Raw genomic sequence first — 19,918 nt, forward strand, 5'->3', positions numbered from 1 at the left:
AAAAAAAAAAAAAAAGAACAGAATATTTATAGAAAAAAAAAAAAACAGAACAAATGTATGCAAATATGCCTAACTTTACCAGAACTAGGTAACTAAAACAAAGAGATACCAATCATTTAAAATGCTGCCAGTTAGACAGATTAAAAAAGAAGACAATATTCAGTGTTGACAGATGTTAAGGAAAAACAGACCCGTTAGAACACTGCACTTGAAATTGGAGATAACCACACTGCAGGGTCCTATGCAGCAGTAAACATAATGAGGCAGCTCCATGCAGACTGATATGGAAAGCCCTCTAAGGCACTGAGTGGTGGCAAAAAAAAAGTTGTAGAAACATGTAGAATGTGATTACATAGACTAAAGCACAGACTCAGAAAATGCTCTATTTGCAAACACACAATTACAAATGCAAATCTATAGGATATAGTAGACTGATAACAGTGGTGAGAAAGGACTTCGGCCTTCCTATGTTCTTTTACATTCTTCAGATCTTTTAAAACGAGAATCCAGCTGGGCATGGTGGCTCACACCTGTAATCCCAGCACTTTGGGAGGCTGGATCATCTGAGGTCAGGAGTTCGAGATCAGCCTGGCCAACATGGTTAAACCTCGTCTCTACTAAAATACAAAAATTAGCTAGGCATGGTGGCGGGCACCTGTAATCCCAGCTACTTGGGAGGCTGAGACATAAGAACTGCTTGAACCCAGGAGGCAAAGGTTGCAGTGAGCCAAGATCACACTATTGCACTCTAGCCTGGGTGACAAGAGTCAGACTCTGTCTCAAAAACAAGTAAATAAATAAAAATAAATAAATAAATAAAATGAGAATACGTTGCGTGTTATTTGTATAATTTAAAAGTAGAGGGCTGGACGTAGTGGCTCACGCCTGTAATCCCAACACTTTGGGAGGCCGAGGCGGGCAGATGATGAGGTCAGGAGATTGAGACCATCCTGGCCAACATGGTGAAACCCCGTCTCTACTAAAAGTACAAAAATTAGCTGGGCATGGTGGCACATGCCTGTAACCCCAGCTACTCAGGAGGCTGAGGTGGGAGAATCCCTTGAACCCGGGAGGCAGAGGTTGCAGCGAGCCAAGATCGCACCACTGCACTCCAGCATGACGACATAGCAAGACTCCGTCTCAAAAATAAATAAATTAATTAATTAATTAATTAATTAAATAAAAGTAGAAAAAACATTTAAAATAAAGTAGGTTTTAAGGTCTAATGTGTTAAAAAAAAAAAAAAAAGTAAGTAAGGACAGAAAAAAAAGAAAAAGAAAGAGAAAAAACTCCAGTTCTAGAGCCAAAAAGACCTAGGTTTGAATCCTGGCTCTGCTATCTGTAAAACTCTAAGCAAGTTACTTACATTCTCTAAGCTTCAGTTTCCTCACACACACAGTAGGATAAATATTACCAATGCTTCCTCGGATGTTAGGTGGATTTAATGAGAGAATGCATGTAAAATACTAGCATTGGCTGGGCGTGGTGGCTCAAGCCTGTAATCCCAGCACTTTGGGAGGCTGAGACGGGCGGATCATGAGGTCAGGAGATCGAGACCATCCTGGCTAACATGGTGAAACCCTGTCTCTATTAAAAAATACAAAAAACTAGCTGGGCGAGGTGGTGGGTGCCTGTAGTCCCAGCTACTCGGGAGGCTAAGGCAGGAGAATGGCGTAAACCTGGGAGGCGGAGCTTGCAGTGAGCTGAGATCTGGCCACTGCATTCCAGCCTGGGTGACAGAGCGAGACTCCGTTTCAAAAAAAAAAAAAAAAATACTAGCATAGTGCCTAGCATAACAGAAGTGCTCCAAGAATACGAGCCATTAAAACATCCAACCTTCCTGCTCAGCTGCTCCTCAGGCTGAGCCTTCCCTCATCCCCAGCTTTTCTAATTCGTGATCTCAAAGCTCCTTCCCCCCTACCACCATCCTTTGCCTACAGCTTCAACCAAAACCTCTTCCCTCCCCAATATGCTAACCTCAGTGATCTGTCAGGACGGACCAGAGGGTGGTCCCGCTCAGTGACCTCCTCCACAGCCTGAGAGAGGGCACAGAGCCCTGAAAGCTGCAGGTTTGTGTCCAAGCTGGATATCTGCACAGTGGCCACGACCGCTGCCACATGTTGATCCAGGGAGCTGCGGGGACCGGGACCCCGCAAGGCTCTGGCCATTTCTGAAATTGGTGGGAAAAGGCAATGGCTAAAAGAACTGTGGCACCTTGAAGTTAGAAGTCTTTAAAGTCAAGCCCAGTTATCCTACCAATATTTAAATACATTATTGGCTACTGCAGCTTGCATAGTTTTCCAACTCTGTGTCAGGGATCTAATGATCAAACAAAGGAGATGAAGACACCACAGAAAAAGGACCCTCCTTTTCCAGAGATACTGAAGGGAGCGCTGGTTAATTAAATACAATCAAGGTCAAAAGGAAGAAGATGGACACATGGTTCCAAGGCATTTTCCCCCGCAAAAATGACCTTGTTCCATGGCTTTCCTTCGATCCTGACTATCCATTTCTTCTACTGAGACCACCCAGGACCTGTTCTAATTGCTTCCTCCCAGAACCTGACTCACCACTGGCTGACTCCTTCATCTCAGTGGGCAGGGTCATCCCCTCAGTCACCAGAAGCTGGTTAAACAGCTGTGAATCACTCTGTGCCATGGGGGGCTCAGTCCCTGTCTTGGCGGGCTCAGCCTCTGTCTTAGGGGCCTCGGTCTTTGCTTTGGGGAACTCAGTCTCTTCCTCTGAGAAGTTGGCCTCCGACTTGGACTCCTCTTCTGGATCTGGGGTACAGGAGTGATTTCGTGAAGTAGACGAGCTGCTTGGTTCATCAGACAGCAGCCCATACTTGGTGTAGATCTGGGAGTTGAGCAGGTCATTGAGAGTGCTGCCCTCAAATCGACTACTGAGAACCTGCAGCAGACTCTCGGCCATCTCCACGGACACAGAGATCTCACCTAGGGCCTTTTCACCCAGGGTCTGTCAACAGAAGGGGTATACGTTTAAGAGATAAGCAGACACAAAGGTCTTAGGGTCAGTAACAGGAAGGGTGATCACTCCCCACCACGCCCTTACACCTTCTACATACTAAACCCTCACAGCACTTGCCTCTGCCCCCCAGCAGGACTTCTCCTAACTCTAACCTCTAGCTCCAGCCTCCCCCTAGTGGTATCCCCTATCTGAAACTCCCTCTAGAGAATCCCACCTCTAACCCTACTAGAAAATCCCCAGGTATCTCAGGCCTATAATACCTCATCCACGTTCTTCCAAAGATTCTGGAAAATTGGCTGCTGCTCACACAAGTCCAACTTTTTGATAAAGAAAAGCAGCTCCCACCATTCAGCCTGGGTCAGATATCCCACTCTCTCATTCTTCTGAGGTTCGGGCTGGAGGTACGGCAAAGGGTAGAGCCCATCCATAGGATTCCAGTCCCAGGAGGGAAATGCTGAGGACACAGGCATGGTGGGGATCAGCACCCCTCAGGAATGGGGTCCATTTCTGGACCCCTAGGACAGCTCCTGGTCAGAAGTGGCTTCATCCCCGTCACTACTCCTCTGTTCAGAGACATGCTATCCATGTCCCCTCTTAGGCTCACCTGTGCCCAACACAGTAGCCCCTGCCCCCTTCTCCACAGCTGCTGAAGCCTTATCCTCAGTGGCTTCCTCAGGGCCCAGGATCTCCAGCATGTGCCAGTGCACCCAGTAAGTGCGGCCTGTCGACTGCCAGAAAACCTGGTATGAGGGAGGAAGAAAGAGGGCAGAATAGAGAAGGCTCAACCATCTGAGCCTTGGCCTGTGAAGGCTTGAAAGGACATGCCCAAGCATAGATTTGGGGCGCACCCTCACATACACAGCTGGCTAAGCCTGGAAAAACCCCCATATGGCAAAACACTTCCTTCCCTTATCAGGAGTGGGCCCTGCCTCTTTTCTTAACCATGATGTTCTCTGCTTCCACATTCCTTCCTAGCCTCTTCCACTGGTGGTGGTGGGGAGGTATCTCCATTTATCAGTTCTGCTTCCTGGGTGAGTCTCCCATGAACGTACAGTCCACCCACACCCCACACCCCTGCCAGATTTTCTCAGCCCTCCAAATGCACCCCCCGCAAATGCCAGCCCCCTTGTATCATTCCAATTCCCCAAGGGGGTTTCTTCTTGGGTGGCCTGCAGGAGTCTGCTATATGAAGTCTCAGCTATACCCCACGCCAAACAAACTCCCAACAGTGTCTCACCACCATGTGCTGCCCACCTGCACAGGGGGAATGCCGTTGTTGCTCTGCCGGAACTCGCCCTCGTCCCCAGCACTGATCTCCTCATAATCATCCAGCATCCGCACTCGCATCCCCGGCTGCAGCGTCTGCTGCACATATTCTCCATAGCCACTACGGCTGGAGAATTCAGAGCGCTGGCGGAAGACCCACCCTTGTCTTCTGGGGGTGGTGACAATGGTGGGGAGCAAAAGGCTGGGGCCTGAAATGTAGGGCTGAAAGATGGACCGGGTTGGCCGGGGAGGTGACATGCCCTGTTCGCTGAGGTTCCGGGCCCAGCCCATGCTCCGCACAAGCTCAGAGATGAGGTTGCCCACAGCCATGCTGAACTCCAGCTCCCGCTGTCCCCGGCTTTTCTCTCTCGTGGCACATGGGGAGCTTTGGTCTCCAGCTCCCAGCTCTGGACTGTTATTCAGCTGATCCAGGAGGGAGGTGACACAAAGGTAGCGCTTCACCAAGGAGAAGAGCAGCTTTCCTGGGATCTGTAAGGCACAATACTTGGGACAGGTTCATCTCTTCCTGGCTTTAGCTTCTCCCTTTCCCCCCAGTATCCTCCTCTACAGAAAAATATAAAGGCCTTCTCCCCAGGCCTGTAGTTTTCCAACTTTGATTTGTGTAAGAAAGGCACAGGGAGTGTCTTAAGACACAGATTCCTGGGTTCTCATCTCAGAAATTCTGAATGGAGAGGGGCTGAGAAGGAGGACATGAACCTTCATGTTAACAAGTTTCCAGGTGGCTCTGGTGCTAACATTCAGTCCTGAACCACGTTTTCAGAAATAATGCTTCAGCCCTTGTATACCGCATTTCCCTACAGCTGGTAGTGTACCTGAGGCAGATGAATGCCCTCAAAGGCCATGCAGTGTTCTTCAGAGGATGTGGTTTCTGCAAACAGCTCCAGCAATGTATAACGACTGTCAAAATCCATGTGCTGCTCGATGCCATCTTGCTGGCTCAGTGACAGAAGGACGTGAGCCCGACTCCCTGTAATCCATACCCAATCCATATCTTCTCCTCAATTCCCAGTACTTTCTCCCTGCCTTTCCTAGATTCTATCTCCTATCCCAGAGGCTTTCAAACTTTGTTACTAAGACTCACAGCAAGAAATATGTTTTACATGGTAACCTGTTACAAACATACATACATATAACTGAAACATATTTTATGCTACAAAATTTACCCCTACTAAGTGCTACACACTAATGACTTAAGTTTTTTTAAAAATGTTGGTTGTAACCCACCAAACTGATTTCAAAACCAACTAATAAATCTCAATCCAGTTTCAAAAATACAGATAAATCCTATTCTCTTGTCTGGTCAATGCACTGAGAATGAACAGATAAGCCAGAGGCTATCATTTTAGCCTCTTTATATACCTGAAATAGCCTATGAATCTGTATTTTTCCTTTGCATCAAATTGATATTCACCAAATACTAGGTGTTCTTACAGAGCTAGGAAATCTCTCCTCTTTCTGTTCTTACTCCCTGTGGCCCCATTTTTCTCCATTGCTTTCTTTCTTCCCTGGCTGTCTCTTACCAGCATCGTGGGCTGCCAGAGCCTGCAGCATTTTGCCTGCACTCCGGCGGATCTGAGGCTCAGGATTGCACAACATGTGCATGAGCAGGTCCAGGGCTCCTGTCTCCCTGAAGACACCAGTGAGGGGCCCGATGCTGGCGTAGGCACTGAGCACGTGGATGGTGTGGAGCACAGCAGCCGTGAGGCTTGGGGTCCCACTTTCTGCCAGCTGCCTGGCTGCCCTGCGTACCAGCGCCTGCACATCAGCCTCCATCTCTCCCATTGCCACTTCATCCAGGCCTCCTGGATCTCGAGGAAAGCTTCCTGAAACCCCAGCTGGTTCGTGCTGAGGTCCCTTAGATAGTGCCCGCTCACCTAACAGCCCAGGGCAGTTGGCGTAAACCTCAGGAGCTGACAGCCACATGAGGATGTGCTCTGCTTTGCCTTCTTCCACACCCACTTTGCCCACTTCCCCACACTTCAGGACACTCCATCGGATCAGGTATTCAGGATGCCCATCATGCCCAGGCCTCTGTCGAATGAGTTCTTCAGGATATGCCTGCAGTCGAGGCCCTAAAGGCACCACGAGGTCCCCAGCATGCCGTTCCCCGACCATCCTGACCTCCTGGGATACATAAGGAGAAAGATAAGGCTGTATGAGAAAATAAAAAAAAAAATACAGAGGGGGTGGAATCTTGAGACACAGAGAAGGTGGGTGGTGATCGGTAGGCTGCATGGTAGAATTTAGGAGGCCAAACAGAAAAGGCAAAAAATAGGATGGAATAAATAGCTGAACATACTTTGGGATTTATAACAGAAGGAGAATGGAGTGAAGACAGTGAGGGGATGAAGAGATTTAAGAAATGGAAGAGTTGGCTGGGCCCGGTGGCTCACGCCTATAATCCCAGCACTTTGGGAGGCCAAGGTGGGCAGATCACGAGGTCAGGAGTTCAAGACCAGCCTGGTCAACACAGTGAAACCCCGTCTCTACTAAAAATAAAAAAATTAGCTGGGTGTGGTGGCATATGCCTGTAGTCCCAGCTACTCAGGAGGTTGAGGCAGGAGAATCACTTGAACCCAGGAGGCGGAGGTTGCAATGAGCCAAGACCGCACCACTGCATTCCAGCCTGGGCAACAGAGCGAGATTCTGTCAAAAAAGAAAGGAAGAAAGGAAGGGAGGAAGGGGAGTTTACAAAAAGATAATGAGAAGAATAATAGGCAAGGTAACAATAAACAGTGACAGTTAAGCAAGACAGTTTAGGCGGGATAGCAGGGTGGCTGAAGGTTACAGATTAGGACTTAGAAGGATGACATAGATGGACAGGAAGCACAGCAGCATGAGAGGCAGTGGGGTCAGAACATGCGAGGAAAAGTAGGACAGCGGAGGGACACGACAAGGAGCATAGGTGGATGTAAAAGGTGGGCCATGGCAGATATAGAGAATGGAGATGACAAAAGGCTGGGATGTTGCGGCAAATGACTGGATAGGAAAAGTGTATTCGAGTCTTGTGAAAGGGGGAGGGCCCTAGGGACCAGATAAAATTATGGGAAAGATGACCAGGTCCCACCCTGCACTTATGCTGCATGTATGGTAAGGATCTAAGTAAGTCAGGTAGATAAGATAGAGATGGCAATCATTGGGTTAAAGGTAGGAAATGGGGTCAGGAGAGAAGCAATATTCAGAGATTTTAGTGTCAGATAAATGTGACTCTGAATTCTGGCTCTTTGTCTCACTGTCTGCATAGTTTGGAACGAGTTACTTAACCTCTGAGCTTGTTTCCTCTTCTGCAAGATGGTAGTAATATTCACAGTTACTTCATGAATTTAATAAGATCATGTATGTAAAGCACTTGGAATAGCATCTAGCACATAATGAGTGTTCAGTAAACATAATCTATTATTATTCTTAGATGGAGAAGGTAGGGGAGTCATCAAATAAATGCAAAGTCATTAAGACCGATTATAAATGGGAGTGGAATGATTAGGAAAGATATGAGTGATATGAAGCAGTGCAGGAGCAACAGGGAATAGTGAGAATAAGAATGGAAGGTAAACCCAGATGAAGATATGGGTGGTCAGGGCAGGGGTCATGTTGGGGTACAGGGACAGAAGATTAGAGTAGAAGTGAAGAGGAGGGAGAAAGACGGATGTGGACCTCAGTGGAAGTAGGGATCCACTTAGGATGGGGGGCAAGCCTGGATGGTAACCAGCGATGTGCCAGTGGACAACTGATTAGCAGCAGGGGGAAGTAAAACAATCGGATAGGAGGAGGTGGGGGGATGTAACGTGGGCCTAGGAGAGCAACAATAAACTGAGGTGTGGGGGTGAGGTCTGGGCGCAGGGATGAGACCAGCAGATAGCAAGGTCAAGCCCAAGCTTGCAGAGCCGTGGGGAGGTGGAGGAGGCCAGCACTGCAGAGGGAACAGGTTTGGGGGGAGGGGGGAGGATGTTTGGGGGCGCGGCCCAAAGAAGCTGAAAAGATCCAGTGAATCTCAGAGAGCAAGACCTCGTTCCCTTCGTCAGCCCCCTGGACAGTGGCTAAAGAACCGGGGAGGAGACAGGAGAAGGGGAGGGACCGGGTCGGCGCAGAACTCTCCTCTCACCTCCCACCGCCCGGCTCAGCCCTCGCTGGGACCCAGCGGCCGGTCCCGCCGTCCTGGCCCCGCCTCTTCAGAGCTCCCTTCCGGGTCACACGGCGACTGCACGCACGGCCAGGCACCTACGGGTCCCACCGCGGCCCACGCCGAGCGTGACGGAACAGCGCGCGAGTGGAGCATGCGTGCTACCGCGGCGGCTGCATGGGGAGAGGGTCGTGGGGGCGCGCTCCCGGCGGAGCCCGGGATCGAGGTCACGTTGCTCCTCTCTCAGCAGCAGGAAGAAACCCCCTCCTCTTCACTGGGTCAGCTCTCCTAATCCTCCCTCTCCCATCACAGCGATCATGCTGACGAAACATAGTAGTAACCCACACTCCCACCTTAAGGCTGTCCTTTTTGACTTTTCAGTAGGTCACGTGCCCATGAGTTTCCCAAACCCTTCAGCAATGCTTTGGATTAGTTGTGTCACTGTTCCTGTCAATTATAATTGCTCCTCTGCGTTGGCCTTAACACCTAGCAAAACCACGCACAGGGAGAAGGTCCGCGGCCGCCCGCAAAACATTCCTTAAATTAAATCGTATAGAATTAAACTGCCCAAAGCACACCTTAGCGTTACCGTTCTCATCAAGCAGCCGGGATCGCTACTCAGAGCAGCAATTTTAGGAGTTTGCCTCGCGTTCATACCCCCGTCCCTCCCTAAGTAGAAAAACAGAGCCAAAGACCCCACAGTCTGTGCACAAAAATGATACATTTATTGAAAGAGTATTTTTTTTTTAATACAAAAGAAAGCTCTGTACATAGGACTGTGACCATGTCCACTATTCCTGGGTCAGCACCCCAGGGGAAGTAGAAACCACTGACATACACACTCACATTCACGCACACACACTCAGGCACACACACACACACACACACACACCCCAGAGCCACCGAGGAAGGGAAACACCAAGGGTCGCTGCACATAAAAATGCCACCTCAACTCATCCCTGACACACGTATGTCCTCCCAAGGCCACGCTCACACAACACACATTATAAGCACTTTGCCTGATTCACTCACGGGGTCTGTCTTTTGTGGGAAGGAGAGGAAGAATTCATCAAAGGTCTCCTCCCATGGGTGGGGGAGTAGGGAGTGAGTGAGTGGTGGTGGAGTGAAACAAGAGCAGAGAAAAGGGGCTGGGCAGTTACAGACCTGAGTCCCAAGCTCCCCTGCTCTCTGGCCCCTGATTTGCCATGCCCCAGCCTTGAAAGCCACCCATAAGCCCCAGCTATCTCCAGGAGAAAGCCCAGAAAGGTGACTTCCATCTTGGCACCCCAAACTGGGGCAAGACAGCAATGAGGGTTAGAGGTTAGGGGGTTCTCAAACATGTCGGCAAATCATCCCCTTGATAACTAGGCTGTGCGTAAAATCTTCCCCCATCCCTTCACCTAATCACAGAAGCCAGCTTGTTCCTACTGAAGGCAGTCTTGGGGTTAAGAAAATTTCACCCTTCTGCTGCCCCATTTCTGAAAAAGCTCCCTTTCTGGATATAGGTGGTGAAGGTAGGCTCTGACACAGGGTAAAAGACCCTCCCCCCTATGCTGGCCCACCCTCAAGGTCTACCCCAAAGGGGGAGGAGGGGGGTGGGGCATGGCCCCTGTACAAATTACATAAATACTGAGGTTACACTTAGAAAAATAAATTCATTTTCTTCAAGGCTTTTTGTCTTAATTTAAAAAAGTTACAGTAGCTGCTCACTCCCTGGGAGAGCTGCCCATTTCTGGCTCCCCTTTGGCTGCATTCAGCCCAAGAGCTGCTCCCACTTCTTCTGACCCCCATTCCTGCCTCTCACCCCCTCCCAGACCCCACCCTGCTCACTGCAACTTGGGCCCCAGGCAGCTGCAGGCCTGGGACAGCGCAAGGCTGCAATGCCCATGCGTGTGGCACAAATGAAGTCAGTTGCCTCCGCCTGACACCCCCCCCCCCCCCCCCCCCCATTTGGTCTCCCCCTTCCCCCTCCCTAGCAACAGCCCTAAAGGGCAAAAAGAGGCCCAGAGCTGTGGGTCACCCTCCCCACCCCGTTGGGGCATGGCCTGAGGGCCCCTCCCCCGGCTTTCTCCTGGAAACAACCCAGGACTGGGCAGACCCAGAATCTCCCCCACACACTGGCGGACCCCGAGCTCATGGGGTGGCTCTGTCCCCAGGGGCCCAGCCAGTTCTGGGGAGCCCTTGGGCTCCCCAGGGAAGGGGAGTTTGGGCAGGGAGGGGGACGAGAAAAACGCCATAAAAAAAAGTTAAATATTTTAAAAATATATATTTATAGATTTGTTTTCACTTCGTCTCCTCAAATAAAAAGTTCAAAATCAACTTTAAGTAAAGCAGCTGGGAGGAGAGGGGGGAAGACAAGGGGGAGAAGGGAACGCTGGTGGTTCCCTCCAACCCAGGATCCCCTGGAGGTCCAAGGGGAGCGGCAAGGCAGGGCAGGCAGCCCCAGGAACCTGCCCAGTGCACAGGCCCAGCTACTCAGGAACTGAAGGGGCAGAGGGCAGCAGTGTGAGGGAAGAAGCCCCTGTCTCCCCAGCTGGCCCCCTGAGGGGCAGGGGCAGGGCTCTTTTGACCCAGCCTGTGGCAGACACAGGGCTGACCTGGGGTCAGCAAGGAGGCTGGCAAGAGGGCCCCAACTGCTTCCTCAGAGGAGGACACAGTGCCCAGCCCCACAGAAGGCCTGTGTGTGGGGAGGCAGGGCACGGTCCCATTGGGTAAGCTAATACTCATGGCAAACATCGAGCCAAGCTGGCAAGGGGGTCCCAGGAAGGAGGACGGCCCCTCCAGCAACAGAAATGGGAGGTGGGGCGGGAAGAAGGGGAGGCTGAGGGAGGACGGGTGGAGGCAGGCAGGCCCATTTCTTTGGCTGGAGTGAGAGGGCTCAGTCCTGTGGCTGCCCATTCCTCCTCCCCGCCTCCCTCCTGCGGCCCGTCAACGTGTGTGTAAAGAAAACGTGAAAAGGCAACAATAAATAAGTGGTGCCGTCCCTTGGGCCATCTGTCCAGGGCGGCGGGCGGATCATTCACTCTTGGTGCTGTGGGCGGTGTCCAGGTTCACCACCTGTAGCTCGGTGAGGTTGCTGCTGCTCCCGGCCTGCTGCCCTATCACAGCCATCTGGAGGGAAGGGGGTGAATGAGGAGAGGCAGGGACTGGCCAGCCAGCTCAGGCTCCCCTGGCTTCCCTGCCTGCCAACCACAGGCCTGAGCAGAAAAGCAGATGGGCTTCCAGGCTAGGGATTTTGGCTTTGATGAACCAGTAACAGGATCCCCCAAGGTCAAGACATAGAAGTGGCTATCTGGGATGGGGTGAAATATATCCCTGCCTACCTGGTGGAGCTGAACTGCTGAAACAGGGATCTGCACTGTCCCAGATGATGCTGTCAGGAACACCTGGGGGACGCCACCTACATTGGAAAACCACAGGAGATACTCAAATTGTTGAAACTTCCAGATATTAGAGGAGTGGTGACAAATGCACAAGTGACCGGGGGAGTCTCAGATGTAAGAGCCCAAGGGAAAGGGTGCCAGTGTGTCTGAGGGTGCATGTGGGTGTGAGTGTTCAAGTGTGCATGGGTGTCCAAATGTGTATGTAAGCATCCAAGTCTGTGTTGTATTTGGGTAGAAATATTTGTAGGCATCAGTGCATACGTGTGTGTGCGTGTGTGTGTGTATAAGGAAGGAAACGGTCCTCCTTTCCTTAGCCCTGTTCCTCTACTCACCTGGCTCCTGGACCTGGCTGTGGGACACCTGCATGGTGGATGGTGCCTGGGAGAAGGCATTCAGCACGGTGAGGCTGCCATCACCCAGGCCTGAGGTGGGGGCATACATCACCGCATGCGGGCTAGGGTACATCATGTGGCCACCCACAGTTGTGGGCACGGATGACGTCATGATGGTGGCGGGCAGCGTCACTGGCAAACACAGACATGTGTCAGCTCGGCACTGGTCCCTACTGATATCTCCCATTCCGTCCCTAGGAATTCCAGGACCCCAGAGCCCTCTTGCCATTTCCCAGGTCAGAAGCTAGACACGACTAGTCCTCTGCTCCATCATCAACTAAGAAAAGCCTATTTTTTCTTGAACATGACAGCATCAATCTTTAATTGTATCCTATCACATTGTACTATTCAACTGTCTATCTGCTGAATTCTCTAAGTCCCAAATCTTGGGAAAAACAAAAGATTATGACTGACCTACTCTCAGAAAACTCAGATACTCCCCTTTTAGGGAACTCTAACATCTTATTTTTTATTTGTTTTCATTTTCCTTCCTTCTTAATGCACACCTAACAAATTCATCTTTCAAACAGGCACTTCTCAAATGTTAATGTGCATTTTATAGGAATCTTGTTAAAACACAGACTCTGGGCCAGGCACAGTGGCTCATGCCTGTAATCCTAGCATTCTGAAAGGCCGAGGCAGGCGGATCATGAGGTCAGGAGATTGAGACCATCCTGGCTAACACAGTGAAACCCCGTCTCTACCAAAAATATAGACAAACTAGCTGGGCATGGTGGCGGCCACCTTTAAGTCCCAGCTCTCGGAAGGCTGAGGCAGGAGAATGGCGTGAACCCGGGATGCAGACCTTGTGGTGAGCCAAGATCGCGCCCCTGCACTCCAGCCTGGGCGACAGAGCGAGACTCTGTCTCAAAAAAAAAAGAAAAAAACAGACTCTGATTCAGTAGGTTTGGGGTAAGACTCAATATTCTGTATTTCCAACAAGCTCCCAGGTAATGCTGGTGTTCCCAGTCCACAGGCCACACTTTGAGTAATAAGGTTATAAATAATAAGAACTTAAAATTAACCTTATTTTTAGAGTATCTCATCATTTCTGAAATGTCTAGAGATACCTGAGGGTAACTGTGGCTACTCAAAACCTATAAGACCCTCACACAAAGAGAAAACTGCTCTCTAAGTCCTTCCTGATAATTAAGCAAACGTGTCTTTGAGCAAGTAACTTCTTATTTCTAGGCCTCAGCCTCCTCATTTGAATGAGGAGGTAGCATCAATGGTCCCTAATTTTCTCCTGGAATCCACAGCCCACTGCAGGGCGGGATTCAAAACTCAGTCATCCTCACCTGACTTTCCCATAATTATTAGGCCAAAAGCCTCAATCTCCACTTTAAGAAATCCCTTGACTTTAGTTATAAGAGGGTTACTGTTGGGCACCTACTGCTAGGCCGCGTGGGGGAAGGCAGGGAGGGAGGGTGACAGGGCTGCAAGCTATACCTGTCCCGCTGGAGGAGGTCTGCGTGAGGTCTGTGCTGCTGTCACGGGAGGGAGACGCCTGCTGTGGGGCCTGGTGCACTTGAATGGCCTGCACTGGGACCTGCTGGGCCACTGCCCCACCTGTGAAACACAGAGTCTTATTTGTGCTCTGTCCCACCCAATTGCCACCTCCACCAAGTACCCATGGACACCCCAGTCCCAGGGTCTGGCACACTGGTCCCCAACTCCCATCACTATCTTTCCTGGAAGCCAAAGAGGCCCTTCATGCCCGAATCTCCCCTCTGGGGGCTTCCACACTCTGCTCTTGCCCATCCCTCCTCCTCCTGCCCTGGGCCTTGCCTCTCTTTTCTTCAGTTGACCCAAGAGCTGGCAATAACCCATCAAGGACATGATCTGCCTTCCAGTCAAGGCAGGAAGTGGTGAAACGTCTACTGCCCTGTGGCAATAGGGGCACGGGGCTGGGGTAGCTAGACAGGGCCAGAATATATGGTTGAAACTTACTGACAAGGACAGCAGGGGTCTCAGTGGGCAGAGGTATGCCTGCCAACGGGACATAAGAGGCTTCTCTCAGGCTCTGGCCCCTATTCACCTTCCTTCTGAGCAGGGAAAGAGGTTCTCTTGGTGCCAGCCCTAAACACATTCTTAGCATGCTTGATTTGCCCCAGAGAGGACGAATCTCTCCCTTCCCCTCGTGACTCACCAGGCATTAGGGTGAAGCTGGTAGGCAGCTGCATTAGGCCCCCAGAGGAGACAGGGCCACTGCCTGTACTCTTCAGCACAGTCCCATTGGCACTGCTGACAGCACTGGGGCTGACACTAGCAGACACTGGTGCCAGGTAGTTGGTGATGGGAAAGGAGGGGCCGCTGCTGACTTGCATGGTGGTAGAGGTGCTAGGTGCTGTTTGGATGGTAGAGGTTGTACCCGGCAGGTTGGTGACTGTGAACGCCGGCTTCAGTGTGTCCTATACCCAGAGTAAAGATGAAGCAATGAGCCTCTACCAGATCCTGCCTTTGCAGAAGTTTTGTGTGGACAGAGAACCCAGACTGAAACCAGTGAGCTTGGGTTCAAATCCCAACGCCACATTTACCTGATGCCTGACTCTTGGGTAAGTTATTGATATACTCAGCTACAGTTTTCTATCGGTAAAAGGAGAATAATACCTACCCCTTAGGTTGCTCTAAGGATTAAGTAGGTTAGCATAAGTAAATCACTTAGAAAACAGTACCTGGCACATAAAAAATAAATAAATATTTATTGCTCTTATAATGATGATTATCATTTTCATCATTATAATCCCCTGAGTCCTCTGCTCCAGTGGACTGTGGTAATCTCATTGGCTGGGGAGTCAGGACACCAAAGTCTGTTCCTAGCTCTGGTAATGACTATCTAAGTGACCCTCAAATAACCACTCCCCTTTTCTGAACCTCGGTTTTCTTCTTCTATAAGCATAAGGGGGCTGGGCTGCTATGTTTTCTTTAAGAATTCTTCCAGTTCTAATTTGTCAGGCTTCTGAGATATGAACTGAGAGTTTCTCAGGGAACTTAGAGTTTGAGAGAGATCTTGAGGGTCTGGCAATGACACACTATATGTCAAACACCCAAGATGTAAACTACCAAAAGAATGTACTCATCCAACAAAATTTCCTGGGAATAAATGAGCCCTACTGTTATAAAAGTTTAAAAATTATTGCAGATGATATGCCACTAAGAGAGCGGGGAGCCTACAGCACTGACTCTCTCCTCAGGAAGACTTCCTTCTTAGAAGGGGAAGGAGGAAACTGAGAACCAAGCCACCAAGCCCAGACCCAAACTGAGTCAACCAGAAGCTCAAAGGCTGGGGGGTGGGTCAGCACGAGACGTTTGCTAAGCAGCTGGGCCCAAGACCCTTGATTGGCGGAGGCGTTGCTAAGGCAAACAGTACCGCTTCCTCCCATTGGCCAGTCAGTTAAGTGCCACCCGGAAGGTGGAGCTCCCCAGACAGCAAGGGAGGAAGCCCCACCCCCTCTCCTTACCGGGAAAAGGAAGGGGGAGGAGTAACAGCGCAGGCATCCCTAGCAGCAGGCAAATGCGTTCTCTAACTGCCCAGGCCCCCAACACCCTGAAGGGGCAGGGGGCTGGCTTGTAAGGTAGTCCCCCGTGCAGTCAACCAGCCCACCTGCTAAGAGCGCTAGGTTCTCAGGACCCCAGGACCAGAGTGCTCCCTTTCTACTCCCTGGCGACCCAGCCCAGAGGGCCGGGCTAAGCTACACCCCCGCCCCTAGCGGGGAGACAGCTGGCGGGAGGAATGCAAAGGCCCTGCCAGGCAGGCGGGCTGCGGGCGGGAGGCCGGCGTGGAGCCCGAGCCGGCCTTATATGGGCACGGAGGCCGCCCGCTTATCTAGGGGGCCGGTCTTCTATCAGGAAAGTGAGGATGGACACCTGTCCCCTAGGACAAGGGTCGTTAATCCGGATCCACTCCACATCAGTGGGTACCTATCCACCTGTCCTGGGCCAGAAAGAGAGAGGGACCCCCCTCCCTTCCCTCCTCTCACATAGGCAACCCAAACACACCTTGGTCTCCCCACTGCTGTCAGACTCCGACACCTGGTAGGTGAGATCTGTCTCTTCAAAGCCAGTGGCACTCATTCTCTGGTCTGTTGTGGGGTCTGAGCGGGGTGGAGAGTCTGGAGAGTTGAGGCAGGTCTGAATCAGTGCCTTGCCGGTCTCACTGGTGATCATGGGCTGCAGTTTTCGTGTGGCAAAGGTATACACATGGCCTGTCTCACTGGCCACCAGCAACAGCACCTGTGTCCCTGTCAGCGTAGACAGCTCATAGGCCTGAGGGGTGAGGACGGAGATGGGCAGGTCAGCAAACTTTTTATCTCTGCCTTCTTTGAAAAGTTGGAAAAAGAATTATACAGTGATGTCATTCCCCCATTCCCATAATGACCTTCGTCTCTAGTGACTCTGGGGGCAGGGTGTCCTATCAGGATCTCTGGAAGCAGCAAAACTACCAATGCTCCTCCTTTGAAGAGCATCCCCATTGACCTGAAGATACCCCAAGCAAACAGTAATAGCCCCCCAGTGATGGAACATATAACCTCAGGGGATACGGAAGGACTCAGCTATAGCTGCTCCCCGACGCAGCTTAGTGCCTGGAAAGTCCCGGAGCCTCAACCATTCTCACTGTCACAGGGACCAGGATGGATCCCTACCTATCACACTGGAATTTGTACATTAGTGATAAGGGACCACTTCAGCTCCAACTGTCCCATGTTTCTTTCCAGAAACTGCACAGGCTCCAACTTGTTGCCATAGCCTAGTTTCTCCTGTTGTCCTGTAATACTTTACTGCCCTTTTTACTTTGTCTTGGGAAGAAGGTTATGGAAGGGGAGAAGAGAATTTTCCTTCATTAATTACCTCCCCCCACAACCTTCTCCACTGATGATCAAGTGACAAGGGACATTGATACAACAGTGTCTGGAGTGAGGGGAGACGAGACCTAGATTAGCACTAAACATCCTGCCATGAGCCCAGGAAGGGGACCTTCAAGGATGGCCCCACAGATACCATACTCTCCCAACAAAGTTCTACGAACCACCTTGGAAGCAGCTCCGGTTTCTACATGGGACAGAAATAAACACCAGCCAGTGTTCCCAAGGATCTAGCTCCTTGTCTCCCAATTCTTCTGCTTTCATCCCTTCCCTTATCATCTACACCCCAAAATCACTCCTTTCCTCACCACTTTTCATTGGCTGGCAGAAGAGGAATTCCTAGGTACCTCTGCAAGCCTCCCTGATTTCCCCCAAACCCCATCCATGCATAGATTCTCCCTAGGGCTGGAAACCCCACTTGTCCTAACGGCAGGAGATTCTGCAGCGGGTCCTGCCAGGAGCATGTGGTTCCCAGCGGATGCCATGGAACACTCACGGCCGGCGTGGGACTAGGTTCCTGCTGCTCAGGGCAGCACCAGTTCTCCTGCCCCGCTCCCTTACCTGGTCCCTAACCCTGCCTGTCCTTCCAACCAGCACTACTCTCGTGGTGCCCATTTCCTCCCACACATGCTCGCTCATTGTTGTCATGCAGCTCCAGCCTCCTCACCTCCATACCTTCTCGTTTGCTCCCTGCTTTTCCGGCGCCCTCCTCCGAACACCGGAGTGCACTGGACCTACTGATCCCGGCTTCTCATTATCCACCTCCCCGGCAGCCTCGCAGCCTCCCATGACCGCTCCTCAAACCTCCACTCAGCAAGGGCCCTCTTCCTCTCTCGCGCCGGTCACTCCCACCTCTGCGCCTTTCCCCAAGGTTCCAGGCGTTCGCGGGATCTCCCCTCTCCCCACATTTCCCCGGCGGCCCCTCCCCTTCGGCCCTCCCCGGGCAGGAGCCATCCCCTCCCACACACCTCCTGCGGACTCACCGCCTCTCACCTCCGCCTCGGCTCTGCCGTCCTCCCGGGCTCCCCTTGCGCATCCCCACCCTTCCCGGGCCCCGGGGCCAGCCAGCCCGCCGGCTTGGTACCTTCTTCATGATGCCCGTCTTCCTCTTGCTGAAGGTCGTGTAGCGCCGCAGTTTGTTGTCGATGAACTCCATCTTGATCTTCACGCGGCCCCGGGTCTTCTTACCCGGCTTGGCCCCGCTCACCGCGCCGCTCACCGGCCCGTAGCCCCCGGTGGCCGCCGCCGACGCCTCGGGCCCACCGACCACCATACCGATCTCCATCTCGCTCAGGCTCCGCTTCATGCCGCGCCGCTCGGCGCCCAGCTCCTCCTCCTCACCCGACTCCGAGTCGCCCTCGCTGCCGCTGTAGAGGGCCCCCGCGGTGGGCGCCGGGGTGGTTGCCGCCGCTGCCGCAGCCTCCCGCTCCAGGCGGCCGGGCCCGAGCCCCGCGCCATTCCCGGGGACCCGGCCCCCGTTAGCCCCACGAGTCCCGCCGCCGCTGCCCGGCCGCCCCGTCGGGGTCCGGTTCAGGCTGCCCCCCAGGGCCGAGCCCCGGCCCAGAGCCGCCGCGGCCCCAGCTTGGCTCGGTAACATGGCGCTCGATGCAGGAGGGCGGACGGGCAGTCAGCGAGGAATCGGAGCCGCAGCCGCCGCCGCCATCGGCTTCCCGGCTCAACCCGGCACTCCCGCTGCTGCTAGTGCCGCTATCGCTGCCGCGGCCGCCGCTGCGAACCCGGGGCCCCTGCACGCCCGGGCCGACCTGGGCCCTCACTTTCCTGCCCCTGTGGCCCGGGTTGCCCCAGGCCGCGCGCAGCGCCCCCTGTCCGTCTGCTAGGGCGGCGCGCCCGGCGGCCGTCAGCGTCCCCCGGGGGGCAGGGGCTGCTGGCCGCGGCCGAGACGGCGGGTGGAGGGGGCCGGGACCACGCGCTGGCGGCGGAGGGATCCCCCGACCCTTCCCCCCATATAAAGAGATACAATGTTTCCTTTTATGGCGAGGCCGCTCCTTATATGGTGAGCCCCAGCGCCCCCGCCCCATTGGTCCATGGTTCCGGCACCTCCGCTCCCCATTGGCCCGCAGGGGGGCGCTTATTTGCATAGACATACCGAACTCGTTCCTGTGCTCTCGCGTCAGACCGCGACTCCGAGAGGGGTGGAGCCGACGCCTCTTAAAGGAACCGGAGAGCAGGCGCGACTCCGCCTCCCTGAACCCGAGAATGATAGAACGGTTTGGGAGGCACCCGCGGAGAAGCAGCCTGGGACTGGAGCGCAGTCTTGCGGAAGAGAGGGAGCAGCACTAGGAAATGGGCACCGGGACCGCTGGAGACAAACACTGGGGAAACCCCTGGGTAGATTGTGGGGTTTGCAGTAAATTTTAAAAATACAGCCCAAATTCCAAGGGAAGAGTGCAGGGATTGATTGGAGCATTTCCTCACGCCTTCCTAAGGGAGGCACAGTTATTAGCTGAGCGGAGGGAGCTTGGATCCCCGGTGTCCAGACTCGTAGCACCCCAGCCGCTCAGCTCTAACTTTTCCCCTCCCCCCAACTTCCCCTCCCTTTCCCTTGCTTTTGTAGGCGACGACACTTTCCCACCAGACTGGCTCGCGGGTCCTCATTCATCATCCTCTGCACTGGGGGGTCTTTGGCAGACATACATCTGGAAAAGGCGGGTGGAGGGGAGGGCGAGAGACAGAGATCGGCCTCCCAGTCCCGAGGCGGGCAGGGAGGAGAGACGGAGATCGTTGAAGACTTTCAGCTGCAGGCTGGCCTGAGGATAAAGCCCACCCTACAGCCAGTGCAAAGACGGGAAATTGTGGCCCGACAGAAAGTTTAAGCAAGCAAGCACGCTCACGCACACACACGCACCTACACACCCTTCTCTGGAA

General features: G+C 52.7%; 2 protein-coding genes across 7 annotated transcripts in view; both read right to left on the reverse strand.

Moving 5' to 3' along the window:
• The window catches only part of CUL9 (cullin 9), a 44,117-nt gene extending 35,665 nt beyond the window's left edge, over positions 1-8,452 (reverse strand). For 4 of the 6 annotated variants that reach the window (XR_002731746.1, XR_002731747.1, XM_023212863.1 and 1 more), the window contains exons 1-8: positions 8,378-8,452; positions 5,796-6,399; positions 5,088-5,242; positions 4,243-4,743; positions 3,593-3,728; positions 3,249-3,442; positions 2,571-2,976; positions 1,978-2,170 (exon numbers count right to left, since the gene is read on the reverse strand). Coding sequence is in view for 4 of the 6 variants with exons in the window: in XM_023212863.1 (XP_023068631.1) it covers positions 1,978-2,170; positions 2,571-2,976; positions 3,249-3,442; positions 3,593-3,728; positions 4,243-4,743; positions 5,088-5,242; positions 5,796-6,390 (2,180 nt within the window). In the remaining 2 variants the exon portion in view is untranslated. Of the gene's footprint in view, positions 1-1,977; positions 2,171-2,570; positions 2,977-3,248; positions 3,443-3,592; positions 3,729-4,242; positions 4,744-5,087; positions 5,243-5,795; positions 6,400-8,377 lie in introns of those variants that run through there. The other 2 variants (XM_023212865.1, XM_023212866.1) reach the window with 2 other exon arrangements.
• Positions 8,453-9,097: 645 nt separating this feature from the next.
• Positions 9,098-19,098, reverse strand: SRF (serum response factor). The gene is made up of 7 exons (XM_023212861.1): positions 18,117-19,098; positions 16,170-16,436; positions 14,320-14,581; positions 13,620-13,739; positions 12,111-12,302; positions 11,719-11,795; positions 9,098-11,506 (listed from the first exon to the last, which is right to left on the reverse strand). Exons 1-7 carry the CDS (start codon positions 18,627-18,629, stop codon positions 11,411-11,413), a joined length of 1,527 nt encoding a protein of 508 aa, XP_023068629.1. The 5' UTR covers positions 18,630-19,098; the 3' UTR covers positions 9,098-11,410.
• Positions 19,099-19,918: the final 820 nt, after the last annotated feature.

Source organism: Piliocolobus tephrosceles, chromosome 5 (genome assembly GCF_002776525.5).
Source record: "Piliocolobus tephrosceles isolate RC106 chromosome 5, ASM277652v3, whole genome shotgun sequence".
Classification (NCBI taxonomy): domain Eukaryota; kingdom Metazoa; phylum Chordata; class Mammalia; order Primates; family Cercopithecidae; genus Piliocolobus; species Piliocolobus tephrosceles.